The sequence below is a fragment of the Manacus vitellinus genome, unplaced genomic scaffold, assembly GCF_001715985.3.
Source record: "Manacus vitellinus isolate BGI_N305 unplaced genomic scaffold, ASM171598v3 scaffold_4_pilon, whole genome shotgun sequence".
Classification (NCBI taxonomy): Eukaryota; Metazoa; Chordata; class Aves; order Passeriformes; family Pipridae; genus Manacus; species Manacus vitellinus.
In genome coordinates, this window is record NW_021940604.1 from 18,279,316 (window position 1) to 18,304,507 (window position 25,192).

Consider the following 25,192-nt stretch of genomic DNA (forward strand, 5'->3'; position numbering starts at 1 on the left):
TGCTTACTCATACAGTTGTTAGGCTTCAATCCAACCACTATTTATGTGCGAATACGTGGGAGCTAATCCTTGCTAGGAGAGAAGACTGGCAGCTGGCTAAAAGTCTTTTACAAAGTTGGAAATGTATTTAGGGGGTTTAATGCCTCTGGAGTGGAAAAGGGAAAGTGATACCAACAGTCAGTTCTGCTGTCAGCTTCCCCTCTTAGCTTCTTCCTGGTCGGGGAGTTTGTGTCAGACATTTTTCTGCTTGTACAGATCTTGCAAGTGACTTGCAAGATGAAAACTGGTCAGCTGCATGGTGCTGATTTTCTTTTCCATGACAAGTACAGAAAGGCATTATATTTGAATGCAGTTCATAAAGCTTTGGGAAACTGGCCTTAGCAGTAATGTTCAGCAGTAAAATCCTATTCGGACACTGATACAAATTGTTCAAATAATAAAATATAAAATCCAGGAGTAAATATGTAGCTTCTTACTAAAATTGCTGTCAATCCGAATGGGCCTCTTAATGAGGAAAATATGCTTTTAATAAGAGCCTGAGCTTAATGAAGACTACACTAAAATAGATATCACCAGGCACTGCAGAGTTTGGATGTAGGACATTTAAGGAGGATATTTTTATATTTGACATAATGGTAATGTGGCATGGTCTGTGTTTCAATAATAAACTCTTGGCTCATGGCTGAAAGAAGAGTGATTGTTCTGATCTTGATATAGTTGTGCTCTTGTTATTGATAGTTTGCTCCACAACATGAGAACTGTGTAAAGCAGGTGATCACACTAATGTTAGGCATCCATTATGAATAGTTTTGTATTTCATTTAGTAATTTCTATCTTTTTATGGGTAGAGATAGGCAACTTGGGCATAACTTACTTTGGGACCAGGAGAATTACACTTGTACAAGATCTGTTCGTTCCATTATTGCAACAGAGCGAGGAATTGCAGTGGTATAAGGTGTTTCTGTCCCTTAGTAGTCTGACCAGTAACTCTGCTGGCATTGCACTGTTGAAGGTTGGGATCCTCTTCCCCAGTGGGATGTAGGATGTTAGTGTGTGTTTACCTGCTCTGGTGGTACACAGTGGGCACACTGCCAGCTCTCCTGCGGGGGTGGTCATCTCCCAAGGGGGTAAGAAGTTAAAATGGAAACATCCTTAGCTGTTGTTTACATCTCCTCTGTCAGAGCCTTTTGATCTGCTGCCTAGATCTGCTGTCTGTATTACAGTGGTTTTTTCAGGCTTGCTGTATCAATAGCAACAAACCTGCAGCCTTCCTTCTGGGGCCCAGGCTGTCAGCAGCCTTTGTGAGTACATGGCCCTTGATGTCTGGGGGCAGTCTTTGGTGCCTCTGCTGAGCTTATGTTCCTCTGCACTCTACGTGAAGGCTTGTTCCACAGTGGCAACTAAAAATGCAGTTCGTGTTGCTCTTGTTACGCTGGAAGTGTGTTTGCAGTCAAGGGTGAAGTTTCTGAAGTGACAGTTTGTAACCTGATTTCCTGCTAACATTACTTGATACCAGTCATGTTGAGGAAGAAAAGCTGTTTCTTGACATCCAGTGGCAGTGTTTTGTTCTTTTTTTTTTGTATGAGTCATTATTTTTGAGTGTCTTAATGATGGTGAATACAGTTCTTTCTAGATTTCTGACCAGAAGTCAGTTTAGATAATTTCTTTTCATTCAGCTGAAATGGCAAAATATACTCTGGAAGCTATTGAAGTGAAACAAAGGCCACTTAGTGATGTTACAGTGTTTCATTTAAGTAGACACTTGGTGTAAGAGTTAAACATGTTGTACTTTATAATAATGCAGTATAACAATACATCACAGAACAGGTTCTTTTTTGAATATTGAGCCTCCATTTGGACAAAATACCTTAAAAGCTATTTTAAAATTAAATAAAAACATTTAAAACAGATGGTTTGTAGTATTTAAGATTAGTATTAATTGATGTTGCATATTTACAAAGTTTTACAATAGATTCTTAAATTTTTTTTGTTAAGAAGAGGTTGTGTCTTCTATGACAAATAAAAAATACTTTTGGTTTCACTCATGAAACTGCTGTGCAAAAATCTTGAAATAGAACTCCATTAAAAAGTACTAGTGTTATATTTCTTATCAGATCAATTATTAATAAGACTTAAGTGTGAATCCTTTCTTCAAGGCACTAAGTGAAAATTTACCTTGTGGACACACAAAGCCTTGCACTGAGATTCAAGATGATATCTGGGAGTAAACCTAAATCTTCCAACTCCTAGTCTTCCTGATCTTACTTTAAACTTCTTTTCAGACTTTGAATTTGTTTGGGAATAGTGACCTAAAATAAAAATATAAAGTTTTCTAAAGTGTGGTCAATTCAAGATGGTAGTAGTTAAATTACAGAATTTATGCTTTGAGGAAATGGAGGAGGAGTTAGTTTGTTGATTGGGGTTAGGTAGTAGGTGTTTGTTGAGAAGGCCCTTTGTACCTGTGGTTCTGATGGAGTTTTAGAAGGTGTTATGTCCTTAAGTCATGTCTCATGCTGAATTTACAAACTGGTAGCTGGGAGATGCCAGCGAGACTTGTTTAATTCTGGGGGAACAGAAGCTCAGGAGAGATGGGTTATGCAGTGGGACAGCAGCTGGCATAGTGCTCCAGAACAAGCTGTTTGCTGCTGGCAGGTACAAGGAGCAGCTGGATAAAAAGATGCACACTGGGAACACCATTCTCCAGCACTTGTCACCAGCCTCCCTTTCACCCACAGGGACATTAGCCATTTTTTTAAGGTTAAACACTCTTGCTGGGAATTGTACTGGTGTCCTACTTATGTAGGAGATGGAGGAGATTAACATCACACACTTTGGTGCTTGAATCTGTTGATTAGTAGGGAGTGGATGCTCTGTACAGGGTAGTATCCTTAAGCTGTTCTACCTTTATCTTGTTAAAAAAGGGAGGAAGGGCAGGAGAAGGAAGGTGAAACATGCTGCCTGCTTCTCTTCTTTCCTCACAAAGATAAAAAGGCAAAAAAAATCTGACCCTTCCAGATTAGATTATTAAACTTCCTTGTTTGGCATTGGAAATCTAACAATTAGGAATAGTTGCAAGTAAGTTTCAAATAACTATAAAAACAATTCAGGGAATAATGCTTACATGTAAATCATCATATTTGTATACTTTGGCGTGTCAATGGAAATTCAGGCTGTAAGTAGAGTTTTAAAACCCAAACAGCCCCTTGCACCTGTGAATAGAATAAATGGCTCAATTTTTGTTCTGTACAGTGTTGAACAGCAGATGTAGTAGTAGGTAAATTAAAATTGATTTTATTTGTGTAGTCTTTTCACCATAACAAAGGCGTTTATTTAAGTAGTACACAGTAGCATAAAGGAGTGGGTTTAAAAGTAATTTTGGTTTGCTTTTTAAAACTACTCTAAAAGTCACTTCTAATTTAATTAATAAAAACCTGAAATGACTTTTAAGTCTGCTCTGAAAAAAATGAGGAGAAGATGGTACTTTTAGGAAGCGAAAACGTGGCATAAGGAAGTGAGCCTGCTCTGCGTGCACGTGTCCATGGGATCTCAGTGGCACTTCTTAAAGATGTGTGTCATGTTTTCTCCACATAAAAATTGTTGGTACAGGCCTTGAATGAGGACTTAAGGATTTGTCTGTAAGAGGAAATATGCTGCTGTAACACTTTAGTAGAATGTCTGTCACCTAGTATACGAAAATAATTGGATTATATCATTGCCTTACTTCTCTGGCGGGTTAGGATGTAACACTACATTATGTTTAGCTCCAGAGGGAGCCAACATTGTTTGTATTGGTTTAGAAAATTACACCATCACATTTTAATTCTTTACGTTGCTCCTTTGTTCAGTACATAACAACACTGAAATTACAGTGTTTGGTACAATGGCGAATGTCTCTTGAGACTGCACTGCCGCTGTCGATGTCTCCAGTGTGATCCTGGCAGTGTTTATGTGGCAGGGGCTGCAAATAGGGGGTACATGAATAAATGCTAAATATCTGAACATATGACATAAGATGCTGAGAATACCATTGTGCATGCAATGTTCTCTTCTAGTCAGCATAAGGGCATTTGAACATTTTTTTAAGGAAAGGTAGATAGAGAAGTACAGTTTTAGTGAATAGCTGTTATTCCTCAGGGCAAAACAGCATTTACATTCTTAAAACAGTTGCTAAATCATTAACTTCTAATCCATAGCAGAATTAGGATTAGATGTTTTCACTGGGACAAGAGTATTAAATATTCTTTGCCAAATATCAAATTGTCCTGACCTCAGTAATTGACATCAAACTGTATGTGCTCTGGTAATGCTTGTTTTAATGCTAGTGTAAAGCTGTAATTCTTTTAGTTTGGATGGCTTCTTAAGATCTGCAACATTAGCACATCCACTTGATCATGTCTTGACTCCCAAAAGTAGTGTTCCCATCTTCTCTTCAAGGTGAGTTCTGCTGTGACTGGTGGAAAGGTTCACTTAGAACTGCAGTCTCCTAACTTCACCAAAAAAGCAGACTTTATTGCATAGGAAATTTGAGAGTATCTTTTCTCATTAGCTTTGCTGATGTTGGAGTTCTTTGGCATTATCTTCCAAATTCCGGAAAATGTATTCACATTGTTTTTAGGACTTTGTTTACAAAGGATCTCTTTCCCTATCAGTGTTCTGCACGTTTGGACTTGTGGTCCCAAGAGATTGTGCCTCTAAAACAAAGGGATATAAAAATTTGTATCTAACTTCTTAAGCAACAAAACAAAGCAGCATACCTCCAGCTGCAGTGTGGAATAAATTGTATCTGTAATAGAGAGGGATCTGTATTGTATTCTACTTTGCATCTCAATTCTGAAGAAATCTGCCCACACATTTTCACCTAAAGCAGCAAATTCTCATAACCTCGTGACTTTTGAAGGTAAGCATTAATTGTAATTTGATTTCTTATGAAGTTACTAGTGTCCCTTCTGTGGTGGAGGAAGCTCTGTTCTAAAGTCCCTGAGGTGTTTGAAGATACTGGATCTGTATCTTGACTTGAAGTGTGGGATTTAGATTTACGCTAATTAAAGAATTAAAATTAAGAAAAACTTAAAAGTTGAGGGGAGAAAGTGCTACTCTGGCAAATGTTTCTAAAGGCTCTTTGGTATTAAAGTATGGGGTAAAATGGGCTTATGGAGAACAGATGAATTGGTCCCACGTTCAAGAAAATGTGATTTGTTTCTAGATAAATGCATGTATGAGTGTCTGTATAAGCATGTGTCCATGCTTGTCCTGTTGTGAATGTGAGAAAATGATGTGAATGTCAGTTATGTTGTACTAATATTTTTGAGACTTAAGGAGAAGCAATTTGTATATTAAGCAGTTTATTAATGCTGGTCTCTGGAGACAGTCCAGGCTTGTGCACATTGAGCTTTACTCTGTTGTCTGGGATCCCGTGTCCTTTGTGCTGACTTGAGTTTTCAAAGGGGATTGTTTGAGCTAAAGGGCAGAGCTGCACTTGAATCAAAATAGAAATCTTCCCCTCTTCCCATCAATACATCACTCTTACAGCTCTAACTTTGGGTTTGCTCCTTTAAATGGATTCAGTTAGTGTCAAGTAGCACCAGTAATTTTCCTCTGAATTCTAGACAGCTTTGTAAGTAGAGTCACAGGATGGGGGGAGCTTGGCTGCCATTTCATGGGGCGTAGCATGTTGTCTTCGATGTGCTTGTCTGCAGAGAGTAGTGGCACAGGGCATGTGCCCCACCAGAAACAGCCCCTTGCTGTCCACAGGCAGACAGACTGCAAATTTAGCAGACCCATAATTGAAAGCCTTTTGGGGGCATTTCCCTGCTGTTTTCTGAGCCTGACTTGAAATACAAATGTCCTAGTGAGGTGATGCTGAAGCCAGTACTTGTCCTGCCTTTCTCCCTTCACTGATGAGCAGAGGAAGAGCACCAACTCTCTTGGTTGCACAGCAGTGCCAGTGTGGGCCACAGTGGAGGTCCCTGTTCCAGCTGTGGCAACTGGGCCAGGCAGTACCTGTGGTGTGCCATGGAGGGGAAGGAGGTTGAGGAGCTTGACAGAAACTTGATGGCCTCTAGATGCTAAAGGCTGATTGTGTTTGGTTTGGGTTTTTTAAAGTGGTGGGATGATTGACTGGTAATAAGGAGCTTCTGGGGACAGCGTTCCCGCTGTAATAGGCGAGCTGTGTTTTTGAGAGCATTTGAACTTTCTATGCTCCCTTTAAATAAAGGGTTATGCAGCAGAATAACAGTAACAGGGATGGGCTAACAGAGTATTAAAACTGTCTTGGCATATGAGAGTATCAGTGACAAAATGCATTTGGTATGAAGTCTCCAAAGACTTGAAGGATTGTATGTAAATAGTAAATATGTTTGTGTGGTGTTTATCTTCTCCTTGTGACTGCTGCTTTCAGAATTTTTGTTTCTGAGTGCCATGAGGTTAATGTTGTTTTCACAGAGGTAGTTATGCAGAGAAGTTGAGCAGGATTTACACGGCCTTGAAACATTTCTATGGTGTGTTTTGTTGGCAAGATTTTATAACGGTGGAGAGTTTCATGCTTTGCAGAGTGAAAAGAAGCAAGCTAGTTAAATTCTGTGCTCTGTCTCATCACGGATTAATTTGTCTCACCTTTTTTCCTGCAGGGATTTGGTAGGGTAGGAGAAGGATTATGAAAGGAAATATGGTAATGTAGTCCAAACTACCCTGGAAGTTCAAAAATATCTTGAAACATTTACTCTAGGCTGTAGCATTTAGTTTAGGCTACTGAAATCCTGCCTGGTAAAGAAGGCACTGCTAAGTTACAGTCAGCTGTCAACAGAAAATCACATAATGCTTTCAAGAGGTGACAAATGGGTAAATAATTTTAAAGCACATGGAGCAAAGAAATTTTAATACATCTGTCTAGTAAGTAATAAGGTGATAAAAAATTAAAATTTGCTTCAGTTCATAGGTTAGGATAACTCATACTAAGTAATTTTGGTCTCTGTAACCAGGCATGCACAAAAGTTGTCAAGGCTTTATATTTTCTCATATGAGTATAATAACTCTTGGGCTTATAAAAGGTCTGTTACAAGTTGAGAGCATATTCTTTTACCTAATCTTTGAATCTGCTTCTTCCAAAATAAGTTGGAAGCTTTTTGTTTGTAGTGCCATGTTACAGATACCAACCAGAACTGTACGAAGTTTTTCAGTGTTGCATACTCTGTTTATATTTGTACAAGCTTGTTCTGTCTAAATAGTGGAATGGCAAAAGTAAGCCTCAAAATGACCTGTGCTGATAGAAAGTGTTTTAAGGCTTGCTATGGAGTCACATAAATACATTCAGTTTCTTCCTTCTTATGAATCACATTGAATGAATACTTCTAAGATACTTCCAAATGGCAGCTTATATATACTGTTTTTCCATTCATTGCTGTTCTTTGTAGATATAAAAATAGGGAAAAATTAAAAAAAGGTGTTCTGTAGGCATGCATCATGTCTTCTATAACACATCTAGGTGAGGAAAGGCTAACTTTAATATATTCAATATTTTTCAAATATGAAATTCCTCTTATAAACCAAATAATTGGAATACAGTTGACTGATAACTAGCTAGAAGAATATGAGTAGCTAAAATAGTCCCTTTAATTGGGCCTTTTGCATCTTATTTTCCCTATTAAAATTTGCAGTTGGCATCTTTTCAACTAATACATATTTCACGTTTGTTTATAAATTGTATAATACATGTTTTGTATACTCATAATAATATTTCCGAGATGCTCTTCATAAATGCAACCCTCCCCAATTTTAAAAAAAAACCACAGGCTTTGATCTTTTTTCTATGCTTTGCAGGATTTGCTTTTCCAGTATGTGTGCAGGCAGGTCTTCTCCCTTGAAGTTAATTTGCATTTGCTTTTTATCTCTTTTTTAAAATTGGGTTTAGACATCTGGGTTCAGCATCATGGTTTACAGAAAAGCCAGTCCTACTGCTTGCTTAGAGATGAAGCTTTGCAAAACAATTGCATGCTTGCATGCAAATATATCCTCAGATAAAAAAGAAGGAAAAATGAAAATGAATAGAGTGCACAAAGTTGGTTTTAAGTTGGTTTTAAGTTTACTGAGGAGGTTGCTCTGTGTGTTTCTGATGGCTGCTGACAGCTCCATTCTGGAGTCAGCTGTTGAGGTGCCCGTTGCTCCATGGAGAGCACTGTACACCTCACAGGGCTGGGACTTGGGCTAGGGTGGAGACCTGGCTTGTATTTGCCCTGCAGTCATGCTAGTTCAAATGCAGTCATGATTTAAGCAGTGATATCATTTGTGATATAATTAAATAGTAATACTGTTTTTGCTGTACACTGACCAAGCAATTGGTGTAAGAGTTTAATTCTCTTTTAGTACACAAGCACTATTATTTTACACAAATATTTTACCCTAGGGTAGGGTACATCTTGCATAAAGCAATTGACTGAGAAAGTCTTAAGCAAAGCAAAAAGAAAGACCTTACAGGAAAGCTGTGCTGACTATCTTATATAATAACCTTTTCTTCATAAGTCCTTTCTGCTCCCCTTGATTTGTAAATCTTTTTACTGGTTGGAAAATCAGCTCTGGCAAAGAGAGAGGCTGAACAGAAGTCCAAGTAAAATGAAAGTTTGAGTTTTGTTTGTTTTCATTCTGTTTTCTGTGTACTTTCCCCTGCTTATACTTCTGGCCCTAGCATCAGATGACAACAGAAGCCTCCCTCGACCCCCACAGAATTGATAGAATTTTCAAGTTGCATTTCTACAGGATTTGCTTATTATTATGAACTGAGCACAGACCCTTCGGGTTTGCTTAAGTGAAAGTCACAAGTCACATGGTAACTGTAGTTTTAGTGTTCATACTCTGATGAGGTTCCAGTTCTAGTGCTAAATTAGTCTAATTGCAGTCTGACTGCAGTGGGAAAAAACCCACAGCTAACACAGATCCAGGATAGCTGAATAACACTGTTAGTGTATTCTTCAGTACAGGTATTAAGATCAATTTTTTTTTAATCTCCATTCAGTCCTTTTGAAGTAAGATTTGTGTATTACAGGCAAAATCAGCAAATTAACAATTTACATCAGAAGATAAGGGAGAATGAATTACGAGCTCAACACGCAAGACTGAGCCATCTTGTGAACTGCGAAGAACCTTACGTGACTAATTTACAGGTAGGATGAATATTTTTCTTTCATCAAAGCTTTCCGTTGCCCAGTAACTGGCACCTCAACACATGCTCACAATTTACTGCAGGCTAAAATGTAGAGCCTTTGTGATTATTGATGGCTGTGTAATTGCATAGCAGAGAATTGTGTAAAGAATACCACCTTAAGCTTGTAGTTTATCTTATATTTGCAGAAATATAAATATTGTTAAAATTTTGTACATACTTGTTTTGAAGTCTGATAAAAATGAGATGGGAATGAGGGATTAGGACACTGTAAGAGTAAGGGTTTAACAGAGTGCATGTATCATAGTCCTACAGGTAGATATTAGGAGATAAAGTAGATGATAGGAGAGTATCTGAAAACGACTATTGGAAGGTTTTCTGAAGAGGAGGAGGAGGTAACCCTTTGGATGGTTAGATTGTATCACTAGAATAGATGGAAGAGATGTGAGAAGGCAAACAGACTGGTGGGATACCTTTTGACAAAACACCTGAAAAGGATATGGATTAGTACTCCTAGGGAACACTTAGTCTGAAAGGGAATGTGTGGTGATATTTTGGCTATAATTGTCCTAACTTTCATCTAACTGGCACCATTATCAAGATAGCGTAAGGATGAGACAGCATAGGTAAACCAGGAAATGCAGTTTGAGGATTGTGGCTGCTTACAGCACACAAAATCTTCAGGCCTTGGCATATCTAAAAGGCAATGCAGCAAGAGAGTGTTAAAGGAAGATATGCAGAGAAATAGCTTTCATGTCCCTCTTTTATGATGTTACCTTTTTCTGTCACAAACACTGCACTAGGATCTCAGCTAGTGTACTTCAACATGACATTAATTATGTCCTTGGAATAACACAGCTCTACATCATGTGAGAATGTGGGTTGTGTGACACAGCAGAGAAATGCAAGTGGAGCCTTGGTGTGAAGTTAGGTATCCAGAAACTTTTTCAGACATATAGGAATGTTGCTTTTGGTGCTTCCAGATCTTCTTTAACAAAATATTTTAGAATCTGTCTAGATTAAGATTTGTTTGGGGGGGAGGGAGGCAGAGAGAGACAAACAAAACCAACCAAATAAGAAGCAGTAGTGCAGAAACTGCAATTTTAGTGTACATATCTTAGTACACGATATTGCACTTCAAATAAAGTAGCAGATGCATTAATTTTTCATAATTTAAAGAATTTTGAAAGTTTATAATGTATTTTGGTTCCTGCTTGATGAACTTATAAAAACAAATCTACTTTAGTGAAGGTTTGAATCTCCTAATGCTTTGCTGAAGGATGTCACTAGTTAAAGAAATTATACAGACAGTAGTTTTAAAGATACCAATTTGTGTTATTAAAAGAATCTTGAAATTGAGAGCCTAATGGGACGCATCTCCTTTTTCATCCCACATGCAGCTGACTTCCATTTTGTGCTTGTCTGTCTCTGGACCGTGGGGGTTGAAGTTTTGGTATACAGAACAGAAGACAGGAAGCCTGAATTCTGATTATAGCTTTATTCTCAGGCTTGTCTCTGCACCATTCACACCGCAGGCGTGATAGCTCTAAGGTTTGCTAGTACTGATGTTCTGCTTTAGAAGTGTCTTTGGATTAAAGCATCTCTTACTTCACTATATTCATAGCCATTTTATAGTGGTTTTCTTCCCAGGAGATGGTATGATAATTCAGTGGCAGTGATTTGTTTTGAAAATGCTTTTTATTTGGATTTGTAGGGATTTATTTTGGGAGAAACATCACACCTCTTCCATAAATCTGAGGGGCAAAGCACCCCTGCAATGTTCTTGTGCATATGTTGTGAATGGTGTCCAGCTTCTTTGTTTTTCTGTTCCAGATTCCTGAAGTACATGCTGTTGCCATGTATTTTAATGTTTGAAAAATCAAACCCCACCCTTCCTGAAACCAAAAAAAAAAAAAAGCAGGAGTGTTTTCTGCTGTGCTTTTCAAATGTAGAGTGGTATGTGCGCGTTCATTTGTATGATTTTTTTATTTCTTTTTGTAAGCAACCACAGTATGAGAGCACACTGCTGCAACCTCACATTTCAGAAAGATCAGCCTCCCACCTTGAGGAGCTTGAGCGAAAGATTGCAGCAGCTGAGAATAAGGAATTACAACTCAGTGAAATTGTAAAACAACTTTCAAACAAATCTAGTGAGGAGAAAAAGAAGATGGAGGAGAAAGTAAGTGTCTTTCATGTTCCATATTTCCTTTTGCCACTGTTTCAGCAGCATATGTTTTGTTTACTAGAAAGCAACTTATTATGTGGGTGTCTGAGCTGTTTTCAAAACATAGCTAAATTATCTGTGATAGAAAAATTGAAAGTTAATGATTTTAGGTGTTGCTAATGGATGAATCTGATCTCATAGAGAGTGCATCCTAAAAAGTGGTACTAGATAAAACAGTAATCATGATGACAGTTTTAACAAGGTATCAGTTAAACTTTGAAAAAATGCTACTCAGCTCTAAGAATTCTTGTAGCTTGAAGTATTTATTACAGTAAACAAAATAACATTTAAAAACATAGAGTGTGAAAATTAAATCCTTATTTTTAGCATGGTTTGTAAATGTGGCCCTCATGCTTTGAGATACACTTACCAGCCTATATGTGCCTACTCTGCAAGAGTGATTTGCTTGTGGCTTTCCTAGGATGTTCAGAATAGACTGTAGTCTGAGACAAGGATGGCTGTGTTCTTGGAACTGTTTTGACAAGGAGTTTCTTTGCAGGCTGAAGCAATTCCCAGATGTAGTTTTGAATGTACTGACAGCCTTCCTTTATTGCAAGCAGGAATGTACCATTGACGAAGGGGTTAGTAATTAATGTTTTAGAGACACATTGTCACTGTTACCTTCTCTTCTTTAGTTACTGGGTTTAGATTTCTATTAATGCAAATTCAAGGAAGAGAAGCAATATGATACAGTGAAGTATCAAGTGGAAAGACAAAGGAGAATGCATAATTAATCTCAAATTCTGCTTTACCATTTCCTATGAGCCCTGCAGTGTGCTTTCACAAAGAGTAACATTCAGGAAGGGCAGAAATTGCATACTGCAGCTTCTTCCTTTCTGAGCTTTTACTGCTTGGGTTCCTCGCTGTGAAGGAACTGGTGTGGTGGCAGTGGTGAGGGCCTGTGCAGCAGAGCTTTTGTCAGCAGGATGGTCTGTAGGTTGGACCCTGATTCACTGCACAGTCCTGATTCACCCCTTAGCAAATGTCCATTTTGTGCATTGAATAAAAAGCTCTCAAGGAAAGAGGGCAGGGGGGCACAGTGGAAAATACTCTTTCTTCCTGCCTTTTTTTCCCACTTTTTTGACTTAGGTAATAAAGCAAAGTAAGTACCAGGAATGTGAACTAAGGTAACACAATATAAAAAAAAAAATTTCTCCAGGCTGATGGACAATGGAGATGCCTCTAGAAAAGGTATTTAAGAAAGCATCTATTCCATTTTCATGTTCCCTGATCTCATTGTCAGACAGCATCGAAGTCAGGGTTTTGGCTTCAATTCTTCTTAGTTAAAGTTTTTGGTCCTTGTATTTGGAGTTGTTTTCCTAGTCCAGAGAAAGAGCATGGACTAAAATATGTCCTAATCATTTGTTGCATATGAACATCTCCATTGGCAAAAAAGTTAATAGTATTTTAACTGTTTGTGTTTTCAGTTGATAAGGCACATGGATTGTTTTGGGCAGAGGTGAAGCAACAGGGGGTTGAGTGAGGTCACGTGTGAGTCTATTACTTGGAGCTGCTGGGATTAATCATTTTTGGTTTTGTTTTCTGCAGTAGCCAAATGTTTCATGCAGCTGAGAGTACAATTTTTGGAGAGTGACCAGCCTCTGCTTCCAAAGCAGGTTTATTTTTTACCATAATCATAAAACATGTACTCTTTTCTTTCTTCTAGCTTAAAACTAGAGATCGATATATTAATAGCCTGAAAAAGAAATGCCAGAAGGAGTCTGAGCAAAACAAAGAAAAACAAAGACGAATTGAAACCTTAGAAAAATACCTGGCTGACCTACCAACACTGGATGATATAGAAGGGCAGACTAAACAGGTAAGGTGAAGGGAGTTTGGTTTACCTTTTGAAAATATAAGTAAGCTGCCTAATATCTGTTGGCAAGTCTTTTACTGTTTCAATGTACAGTTTTTTCCACTATCTGTTTAGGAAGAGAAGCATTTCAATGTTTTAGAAGTCTCTGTAGGTATTAGGATTTCTCATAGTCAGACAAGCAAAATGGGCCTGAGATTCTGCAGCAGGTGCCAGCAAGGCTGTGACCTGCTGCAAGGCCTTCTGCTGATGTGGCATCATGTCTGACTAACGTAACCTGTGTTAGCTGCACATTCTAGAAGAGAAGAACAGGCAACTTCAAGAAACTATGACTGAGTTAGAAAAGAAGCTCGGCGAGGCCCGGTCGCAGTGCAGAGAGAGAGAATTACAGCTGGCATCTCAGAAGAAAAAAGAAAAAGAGCTGGTCACAACAGTGCAGAGGTATGAACAGCTGCTCCACCTGTGCCCTGAAATGGGTGTGCTTTCCCACTCGATGTCAAGACCTAATGTTATTCGTCATCTTAATCTATTACAATGCTAATGACTTTTTATGGCAAGAGTTTTATTTGTGGCAAGTTGCAATTAATACCACAGAGAAGAGTCTGCCTAGGACACTCTTCACTATTTTTCTTTAAGGATGTGGGACACTACTGCAATGGCATCATAGCCTGCTGGCATATAGAAGATGGAATAAATTTGTGCAGCAAAGGGGCGTTGTACAGAAGCTGTCAGCACGGCTGTTAGATAACTGATCCTGTTATGAGCTGTGGAAAAACTCCCTGGATATTGGCTGATGGGTATGTCAGGGAGGGGTCAAAGCTTTCCAGAAATTGTTCTTCCTTTTCCCTAAGGGTGTAGGGAGATTTAGCTGAAGGTAATTTGTTGTCACTGAACTTGCATAAAAATGAAAAACAAATGGGGCAGATATCGAAGAATATTACTGGTAAGACATGGAGACTTTGTTACTGTGTTACATTTTAGATCAGAGGAGCTACTTAAACACTTAACTTTGAAAAAAAAAAAAAGGAAGAGTGAAGCAGGGGAGAATCCCTTTTAATAGTTTACCTTCCTGCAGTTCACTGTCCCTCCCTTGGGTGAAGGTGCATGCCACAGGAGTCTGAAAGGTTTCCATGATGAAAGGCAAGCTGGCTGGGTCACCCTGCCAGCCAAATTGTTGACACATTGTTTCCATCTTACCAATGAAAGGCCTTTTTCCTTCGTGCTCATAATCTAGAGGGGGATCATTCTGTCTTTTCTGAAAGCCTACAAATAGTTGGGGTGGCCTCTTAGACAGCAAGATTAACACTAATAAAAAATGCATTTCCCTTCTGAGAGAAGGTGAGCAGACAAAGGCTGTAGCTACACCTAGAGGCTTGGGCTGAGCTACAGAGGGTCTCATGTGGCAGGAGTGGCTTTGTACTCTCCCTTATGAGTCACAGGGAGCATGAAGGACAGGCCACCAGTACTGGGCACCACCTCTGATTCTGGACTCCACTTTGACTTGTATGTGCCACACAGAGAGAATCTGATTTTAAAGTTCCTGAAGCTTTTGAGAGGTTTGAAAATTCCTCTGATCTGTGCTGGAGCAGGCTTTGCCTCCCACAGTAGCACAGAGCAACTGAGCACCACAAAGCTTTTCTTTGCTTCTCTCTGCCCTCTCTCCCTACACAGTACTGCTGGAGCTGTACCTTTTGGGAGACACAGCACACAATCTGGCCCATAAAACCTGCATTCTGCTGCATGAATCTGTCCTTGCCACTGACATGGCAACTTCGGTATTCAGGGTTTTTTGCGTCATTCATCCGCTCTTGGTTTGCTCATTCATAAGGCTGGATTCTGATAGGAACAGTTTTATGGGTCTGGTTGGAAGATGGTGCAAGTTTCTGGTTTTTGCTAGAACACACAGCCCTCTGGTTTCAATCAGTCCTCTTATTGTTTCTTTTTTGTTGAATGACAGTTTACAACAGAAAGTAGAAAAATGCCTGGAAGATGGTATTCGACTTCCTATGTTGGACACGAAACAGCTTCAGAGTGAGAATGAATGTCTTAAAGAGAAGAATGAGAAAGCCAGTAAGGTTAGTCTGCAAATTATCTGCTCATGGCATCTTTAACCTTAAGTACTGCATTTCTTTTATTTTTCCTACATGAGAAATAAATATCTCATTAAAGAATTACACATTTCTTGCTAATTCAGATTACTTTTCAGTACCTGTCTGTTTCTGTTCAGTACATTTATTTTGCATGAATTTCATGTTCTTTCAGAATTGAACTTTCTCTTGTCATTTACATTTTCAAAGATTCTATTTAAAATCTCTGGGTACACACCTGTAAGCTGATTTTTAGAAAAGGATCTAAAGAGATTCAAGCCTTCTAAACTGCTGAATTTTATATTGTAGGTCATAGACAATCAGCAAAATCAGATAGCTGGACTGATTTTAGACATGCAGGTAAGGAAGAATGTGTATTCTGTTGTTTACTGTGTACAGTTTTAATTTATAAAAAGAGCATTGCTAAAGTTGAATTTTATTCTTTAATCTTTCTGAATAGGAATCAAAAGTAGAACTGCCAAGAACTTAGTCTTATGACCTCCAATTGGCCTGTGTTGCCTTGCAGGGTCATAATGTAGTCGTTATGTTTGTATGGTTTAGCACTTTGCTGGTACTTATCAAAAAGTGAAAAACATCATTATTCTGCTGGTCTAGTGTTATGTGCAAAATTTGTGACACGGGCAAATGTTACTTTGGGTTGTATAATGAAAAAGAAGTTCAACTTGAACTCCATAACTTTTCTGAGGTTCTCTGTCCTTCTTTATAGTTAAGATTATTTACATATATATTCTGTTTATATGTCATGCTTATCAGAGATACAAGCAACTTGCTAAATGTATTATCATCAATCTGAATCTTTTCACGTTTCCTAAAATTTCTGATCTTTTTCTCACCATCACCTCTATCTCGAGACTGGTGTTCTTTGGTGTTTTGTGTGCTTAGCCTGAAATGACTTTAGAGAGCTGGGGTTAGGAAATACTGAGTAGTTGTGACTGTCTGTGAACAGAATAGTGTTCTGTTCTCCAGGACTTTCTCTTATTTTTCCTCTTGAAGTGTTTTATATAAGGACAGAAAATAAGATTAGAAAATGGCATCAACGGTCAAATTACTTGTAGACTACAGCAGCTTTTTTTTGTCCTTGGTATCCCCAGCCTTCCATATACATTACCTGGGAAGTGTTGAAAATTAGTTCATTACAAATTGAAATCCCTTATCAGCACAGAGATGTAATTTATCTTCAGCTCAGATGATCTCATTTTATTCCCTGTCTTCTGCCACATTTTAAACTTATGCTTGAGAATGTATTTCAATTCCTTGTTTTTAACTTATAAGCTGAAAGCAAATTCTGTTTCAGGCAGCAGTGTATGAAGCAGTACTAGTTTCTATTTACTTGTAATCGTGGTGAAATGATTTTGATCTTCCTTGTATGGTTTTGCTTCATTGATTTGTTCTTCTGAGTGAGAGGGATTAAAATTCTGGTTGGTCTTGACAAGATGCTGTGCTGCATATATAGTACCTCTTCAGAAAGAGAATAAATATGGATTACAATGATGTTTTAAAAAAATCCATATTTACATGATTAATTTAGATATCAAAAAATTAAAATTTTTGCGACAAAACAAAGACAGTAGAAATAGGTCAGATTATATGATGCCTGTGTTACCCAAAGTACATCTGTCAACCCTGTCAGTCACAACAAACCCAAACTGTGCCAGGCTGGGAGTATTGCCACCGTTTTGTAACTTTGGAAAGCATATGGAAAAATTAAGGGTGAAGTACAGAGGATTCATAGCACAATTAGGAACTTGGAAACCCTAGCACTGTAGGCTCAGCCAAGCTGTTAAGCACATGTGCTTTTTCTGAGCTTTAAGATTAGAGTAGCAGAGAATGATAGATGTTTGGTCTATCTTTTAAAAATAAACACTGATTTCCACTTCTAGTAGTTCCTGTTACATGGTGCAACTCTTGAGCTGAATGTGTGTGCATGTTGGTTAGAATATTCTAGAAGTTGTTTTTTGATTAGTTTGCAGAGTCATGCAAATTTATTGGCAGATGTAGTTCTGAAAATACACTGGGGAAGGTAATATTTTTCACCTTGTCTTCCCTCCACCCTCAGGAAGGCTGCAGAGTCAAACCTTCTGTTGTCATTGACATAATCATGAAGAGTGTAATTGGTAGGGCTAATGGATGTAGCATACCTCGGGCTCTGGGTGTCCCTGAACTTGCTCATCATCAAAGACTGTTAAAACTGGGAGATACTTGGAAGTTGGAAGGGTGTTTTGGGCACTTACATTGCCCTGTTCACTTCCTGCTTCCTAAATATCTTCTGTTTGGCTGCTGCTACAGATGGAGCTAGAGGGACCTTCAGGCTGACCCAGTAATGGCCATTTTTCTCAGTACAGAGTGTTTCTAAAAGAATAAAGATGATGATTTAACATCACTGCAGGTTCTGCTCATCTGCAAGCACGCAAGAGGAAATGCCTGAAGCAGTTATTTCCTGCCTTGTCCTACCCCAGGGTGTTTCCTTTGCTGTGAGGCAGGACCCTCCTTCCTCCTGCCCTTCCTCCCACTGGCGTGTGTAGCTGCACTTTCTTGAAGAGCTTATCTTTAGGATGCACAGTACTTCAGCACTTCCTTTCGAGGGTCATGGTGTGGGTGAAAAGAGCAGCAGGTCAAGTGTATGAAAATGGTATTAAAAACAAGTAGTCGTTTCTGGGTTCTGCCTGCTGCTTCTTACTACTTAAGTGAAAATAAAGTAGGGGGGTTTTTAGTTCATATTAAGGCTGTAAATGTTAGCACCATTGTTTTCCAGTTTTGCAGAGTATGATAGAGTTGCTATTCATTGTTAGTATTCAGATAAGATGATTTGAATATTCCTCTTTCTGAATTTTGTCAGATGACCTTGAAAGATATATCTACAGACTTAAAAGCCAAGTAGTGGAATAAATATGAGTCCTTTTAAGAACAAACACCTGTGGTCATGCTGAATTCACTCCAAAAACTCCACTTTGAAATATCTCATGATTTCTCAGTTTCAGTTCCGTAGTTGAAAACTGGGGAATTGACAGCCACTGATTCCATGTTGCAGCAGGTTTTTTGTTTGTTGCTGCTTGTGATTGATCTGGAAGTCAATCATGAAAAGCTGCAATACTGAAAATAGTAATTATTGTATCTATTACAGATGCAACTTCAAATAAGTTTGTTTTTTACCTGTGGTTTTTTTCAGTACAGTAGAATTGTATAGACTGTTCTATCATGTGTCTGAATGCTTTTACAGAGGTTGCTGCTCTGTATCAGCTATCAAAGACTTTCTTCTCAACTGTATAGGTGAGGTGAATTCTGTTGTGAAAGGTTGTGGAAAGTCCTGCCTTAGTCTTTGTCTAAAGTAGAGAATGAAACAAATCTTCAGTTATACCTTGGAATGACACAAATGAAACTTTCTTGTGATGTATCTACTGCTTATGTAAAGTGAAATTGTTTGATTAGAATAAACAATATTGCATAGTTATTTTGGACTTCATGCATTCCTTATTGGGGTAAGGTTTTTCATGCATACAGCCTTTTTGTTTCTAAAGAGATTCTGCTTATTTAAAAGGTTTCATGATACTTGGAATAGTGTGTTAGTGTACAGTGAGCTAGGGTACAGCTGAATATTACCAGGTGAAGCATGGTAGAAAGTAAAAAATGAAGAATTAGTACAAAAGCACAAAGTAATTGAAACTTTTTCTAAGTGCTGATATAAAGCATGAAAATTTAAAATCTTTACCTGTGTTTTCATTCACTTTAGTCTATGCAAGAGAAGCTTTCACAAGAAAAGTTGATAATTCAGAAGATGACAAATGAGCTTGAGGAAAAAGAAAGGAATATAGAGCAGTTGAATAAAACTCTCTCTGAAGTAAGTAAAAACTCCAGTAACCCACCCCTGACCACACCAGCTGGTAAGAACCTTATAGAATGATTATAAGATCCCTTGGTAGGGCTTTATGACCTTAATTACGTCTTAACTGTCATGGCTACCATGCAGACGTATAATACATACTATCCCTACCTCAAGAAGGGAGAACTTAAAGGGTGAAGATGGTTAAGAAATGGTAACATGAAACAGTCATATAGAAGCTGTCTATCTGCCATTCTTTGGAGAGGTACAGAAATATTGATTATATGTTTGGAATTTAATTATTTTTATTTATATTGCTTGTGGTTTGGAACAGAAAACTTTCTGCTATAGTGCATGATGCAGACTTAACTTTCCCCTTTTTTCCATTTGGTTTTCACAAAGAACCAAAGACTGATGGAAGAGAATGCCTGCCTGAAGGAGCAGATGCGGCTGGTGGAGCAGTCCAGGCAGCCAGTATCTGAGAAGATGCCTATAGCAGACCAGTTGTTCAAGGAAATGTCCCACTGCTTGTTTGACTTGAAAGCACTGTGCAGTATTCTTACCCAGAGAGCTCAGGGCAAGGAACCTAACCTTTCCTTACTGCTGGGAATCAGATGTAAGTGATGTTGTCATGCCAATGCTTAATAATGTTTTGACACAAAGGAATAACAGTTTAGCTAAGTGTTGCTCAAACTTGCCAGCTGGACAAGCTGGTGTCCTCGCTGTGCCGCTGGAAGAGTGGTGCACGAACTCACGGAGCTCTCTGGAAAAGCTGAACTCTTAGTGTGCCTGTGCCACTAAATGCATATGACTACACAGGTCCTTACCAAGTCAGGAAAGCAGGTAGCTGGCTCTTCATGTGGACCCAATCATGGCTGTGTTCACTGCTCTAGAAAAGAAAGATATGTAGCCAGGTGTCTGTCTCTCCTGAGACAATAGTGCACTCACTGTGAGGGTTAATGGATGCTAATGGGGCTTTAAAACAAAAACACATATTGTGGTTTTTTTGTTTTAAAGCCCTTAGGATCGAATGGTAGGAATATACATCTGTTGTTTGAAGATGTGTATGTCTGATTTGGGGGTGGGGGTCCAGGTGTATTAAATAAACCTCATGGTACCTTCATCTCTAGTACTGTTAACAGTACATCTAGTCTTCAACACTTACTAAGCTGTTAAATTTAACCAGGAAATGAGAGAAAAAATGCCCTTTTAAAACCAGTCACACAAAGTTTGTGTTAGGTCTTTTAACAAGCCTAACAAACAGTTACATTTTTTTTAAATGGATGTATCATATTCTAATGTTTTCTGAATGTTAATTGGAATTAATCAGGTAGACAGATTGCTGAACTGAACCATCAGCAGGGTGAAAAGGTAAAGTACAGTGTTCTGTGCCACAAGAGCTACTACACGCCTTCTAGCCCTCTTTTCTGAGTGGCTATAGAAAACTCCAGAACGTCTAGGAAATGGCTCTTCTGTCCAGGTTTTTTCACTACTGTTCTGATTCATCAGACTTCAGCAAGTCTAGATCTTGGTACCAACAGAAAAGCATGTCTTTCAGAGAAGCACTGATGGGCTCTGAATTGACTTTAAGTTCACATGGTACCATGTTTTCTTGGCTTTTCATCATGCTGAAGGGTGATTTGTCTTGATGTGACTAAAGTGACCTACCTCCTATTTCAAAGAGGATTAGTAGTTGAAGTATTCACAGAGTACAGTTGCTAGAGCTTTAACCTCGGATGTTGTTTTTCGTAGCACTGAGCTGTTCAGCTGAAGAGAGTGAAAACTACCACAGCACGGAAACTCTTTCCAAGAAGCTCTTGGACGTTTGTCAGTTACGGAAGGATATTGATGAATTGAGGACTATAATGTCAGACCGTTATGCTCAAGACATGGGGGACAATTGCATTACTCAATGACAAAACTTCATCTAGTAGAAAAAGACTTACTAAATCCTGCTGTGTCACAGGTCTTTTCATTTCTACTAAGGAACCATATTGGAAGGCTGCAAATAGCCCCAGACATGCACCTGCGAGGGCTGCGTATAATTAACCTTGGGAGTCTGGTCTGGAGGGGAGAGTCAGCATTGAACAGAGTGGTACAAACTGCAAGAAATCTTTTCTCCAAACTACTGAATGTAGGAACAAGCTGTGAAGAATGACTCAGTTGGACACTCTGTTTCCTTCATTAGGGCTCATTTCATTACTTCACCTAGTTTTTGGAATCAGAGCTTCAAAACAGCCGTGCTGCTACTGCTCTCAGTCCTTTCCTTCATCAAGGGTTTGTGTGGCATTATATGTGTTCTGATATTAGAGGAGAAGGTCAAAGGACCTGTATGTGGTGAAGCCAGAGGTTTCTGCCACTGCACGTCACTCTAAGAATTGCAGTTGGAACAATCTTGGAGCACTACAAAAAGTAGTTGCTATCCAAGTTGTCTAAAAATAGGAATATAGGAAAGATGGTTTTAGTAGTGGATTGTTTGTCCAATAGCAGATACCCCCCCAAGTTTAACTCCTTTATGCAAACAAGTCCATAAAATATAGCTATATCAGGTTGTTTGAAGTGCTCTCACATTGCTGTAAGAAGTTTCAGTAATATGAATTCTGTGACAAGCCCAGCGAAGCTATAAGACATGAAACTGCAGCATAGTACATGGCTGCAGGAAAACAAACAAACAAACAAAGCAACCAACAACTGTACTTTGGTGTTTGTATTAACTTTTTCCTTAGGTCCTCTCCATTTTAAAATGTGGCTGGTCTGTGTTCTGTTGCTGAAGGCCTCTGATGAGGTTGTGCACCACCTCAACCATTTTTTACCACAGCTATAGAAAGGGTTTTTAACTCTTGGCAAAATCAGGGCTCGAACCAGAAGTTTTCCAGTTAGAAGTATTAAGTATTTGGTTATCTGAGAACTGCAACGTTTGCCACATTGTTTTGGAATTTTTGATCTCTCCATTTTTGTAGGAAGCAATTACCTAAAAAAATAAGATTGTGTTCCATAGCTTATTCAATGAGTATCACTTGGCAGTGCTGTTTAACTCCCATGGGACAGATGACATTTCCTGGAACATTACTGCAAGGTAGCTGCACAGTTATGCATGCTGGAAAATAGTATTTAACTGAAGAAAACAAAAACCTGTGAAGAGCAAAACCACTTCCAAAACACACTGTTAAGAAAAATACGTGCATCACTTACGTGTGTGGGACTAAAAGAAGGTTTCAGATGCTTTAAAATGCAAGTCAGTCAACTTACCCGTAGTGGGGATACCAGCAGAAATCTCTTAGAAGGCTTAGCAATTAGAACCAAGAAAATTCTAGGGTAACATTTTTATGGCAAAAGTGTTAGTATCTTCTGTTTTCTGATTATATTTGTGTTAATAGAAAAAAGTGGTAAAGCAACATATGCTGGTTACCAGTTTTAACTTGGTGATATTTTGCTTTCTGTCGATTGTTAAACAGTTACCATTAATGTTGTTTTTATAATTTAGTGGTTTATTTTTTTAACTATATGCATTTATTTATTTCACAGTTTTCTCTATCCTGAAACTACACTTGGACTAATTTGCGAAAAATAACATTGCTATTTATATTACTGCTACATGGTGTTTCCAGATAGATTAATCTGGTTCAGCTTCTGTGAGCACTGAAACAGTGTCTAGAGGAAATCGCAAGTGAAATTGTTTAGTGTCTACTTAAAGGAAAAGAAATGAGGCCATTTTATTTTAAATTTCTATGCTCTTTCTGTATGCACGCTGCAATCTCTCCACAAGGGTGCAATTTTCTCTGGTTTTCCTTGTCCTTCTCAATACTGTGATGGGGTGGAGTTGGAAATATGAGTGTGCTCTTCTCATTGATGTAACAAGTTTGTCATGATTGGGGAAAAGGTCTTCTGAACTAATCTGCATTCTTAGACTGCAAACAGATCAATGGTAATTATCTAAAGGGGTGATTTATTGTGGAAGCTCATTAGCAGTATTAATTCCACATTAATACACATCTTCCACATTGAAGGTGTACTTTTTTTACTAGTGCAAAACTGAAGACAAGGAACTTTGTACAAATGGGCTGGCATGGTTTTCTGTGCCTCTGACAGTATTGGCTTTTGTAACTAAAGACTCAGCTCCTTCCTTTGGTGTAGTTTGCTGGTTTTGGTCCTGCAGTGAAGTAGTAGTCTTCAGTTTATGGCATTTGTCTCCTACCAGAATTCAACAATAGCATTTCAGATAATAAATGAGAAGCATTAGGGAGAGAGGAAATACCTAAGTTACACATTGTTGTTTGTTTCCTTAAATGGCAATGTTGTACCTATAAAAATTTACCAAGCAACACTTTTTCTAAATTTGATGAAAATAACAAGGAGGTTAATAGAGCAATTAGAGAGGAGCAGGAGATCTTTTTTTTGAACTGTTAAGCTTGTCACTTGGCTGGTGTGCCTCCAGTGCCCCTCCTGTTAAAGGGTGATACTGTACTGAAAGCTGAGATCAGTAATTTATGTTTGCAGAGCACTTCACTTTTTATGGTCTTCGAGTATTAGTTGAAAGTTTCTCTGGAAGGAGGTCCCAATTTATTTGTAATACTTTGATTGCAGTGCTGTAATCTTGCATTGTGATGTTTTTCTTACAGAACCTGTAATATTTATGTTGACTTTAAAGCACTTGATTTTGAAACCCCGTGAGTTTATCTGCCTCAGTCAAATTAAAGTAGGGAGGTAAATGATGGATTTATGAGCCAAAGATGCAGACTACCAACTGACTGTCTACAGTGATGCAGTATTTTGCTTTGATTCCTTAAAATTTGGCCTGTTGTAGTGGTAGCAATTACTATATATGCATCAGTTTACAGATGCCTCTAAATGGAATAAGCTTTGTCTAAGATATGCATGACTGTTTAATTGGTTAAAATGTAGTGTGTGTGTGGTGTCATTCAACTTATTTAATACGGAGTTGATTAAAGAATGTTAACATTGGAATTGCTTAGATTTAGTCATGACAACTTTTTGCTGTAGCTGTTAGACAATCCCAAGGGCTGAAAAACAACTGCAGGTGAATGGATACTGTACCATTCTAGGTGTCAGCAAATTTGTACAGTAACATTTTGTATAGTTTCAGATTGAATTTATATGATCCTCCAGAAGATATTTACAGTAACTACTGTATTTAAGAATGTACTTTGAAAAAGACACGGCAAGTAAGTGTCTTCGGACAAGCTGTAGAGGATGCTATGTATTTACTATATAGAAGTAACGCAGCTCAGTCTTGTAAATGTGATTTAGGTTGCTGGCCTCTGCTGTGCAGCTTTATGGTGTGATAGTTGTGTGAAATTGTGGAGATTGCTGTAACCACCCACTCAGGCTCCAGCATTTGAAGCTGCTGGTGGTCAAGAAGTCATTACAAGAGCTGAAATTCCATCCTTTTCACTTCAAAAGGTTTCCTTCCTTCCTTTGCCCTCGCAGCCCACCTTTTCTTTCAAATGTTCTTTTGGACATTTTTCTTGCAGGGTAAGAGCACAAGGAAAGGAAGAAAGCAAACCCTGTCCTCCACAACCTGGTGTCATAGTGTGGGCAGTGATGGCACACTGCAGTCTCTCTGCAAGGGCACAATTTGCTCCAGTTCTCCTTCTCAGTGCTATAATGCAGGTGGAGTTGGAAGTATAATTGTGCTCTTCTCACTGATGTGACGAGTTCTGTCATGAGTGGGAAAAAGATCTTCTGAACCAATCTTCATTCTTAGACTGCAAACAGATCAATGGTTATTATCTAAAGGGATGATTTATTCCAGTAGCTAATTAGCAATATTAATTCCACAGCTGCATACCTTTGTGCCTTTTTTGCCTGAAGTAAGTGTATATTCCCCTTGAACTTTAAATAAGTTTTTAGGATGCTGATGACTGCACCTTCTTTTCTTCTCACCTGCCATTACTTTGTTAATAAGCTTTTGTAGTAAGAACTCTTGCATAATGTCTAGAAACAGAAGTACTTAAACTAGGTACTAGGTGTACACTTTGAATGTTAGGCTGGTTGTAGTATGCAGCTTTTTTGAATATGATGCGTGAGCAGGAAACACAAATAATGTGTTTGTGTATAT

The 25,192-nt window shown here is 38.4% G+C and overlaps 1 protein-coding gene across 1 annotated transcript in view; it reads left to right on the top strand.

The window, feature by feature from the left end:
* CEP85L (centrosomal protein 85 like) overlaps window positions 1-24,075 on the top strand; it is a 94,254-nt gene extending 70,179 nt beyond the window's left edge. Inside the window, exons 5-13 of the mRNA XM_029962740.1 lie at window positions 9,035-9,152; window positions 11,154-11,330; window positions 13,042-13,194; window positions 13,475-13,629; window positions 15,146-15,263; window positions 15,585-15,635; window positions 19,024-19,131; window positions 19,516-19,729; window positions 20,866-24,075. Of these exons, the coding sequence (XP_029818600.1) occupies window positions 9,035-9,152; window positions 11,154-11,330; window positions 13,042-13,194; window positions 13,475-13,629; window positions 15,146-15,263; window positions 15,585-15,635; window positions 19,024-19,131; window positions 19,516-19,729; window positions 20,866-21,029 (1,258 nt within the window). The 3' untranslated portion in view covers window positions 21,030-24,075. The remainder of the gene's footprint in view (window positions 1-9,034; window positions 9,153-11,153; window positions 11,331-13,041; window positions 13,195-13,474; window positions 13,630-15,145; window positions 15,264-15,584; window positions 15,636-19,023; window positions 19,132-19,515; window positions 19,730-20,865) is intronic.
* Window positions 24,076-25,192: the final 1,117 nt, after the last annotated feature.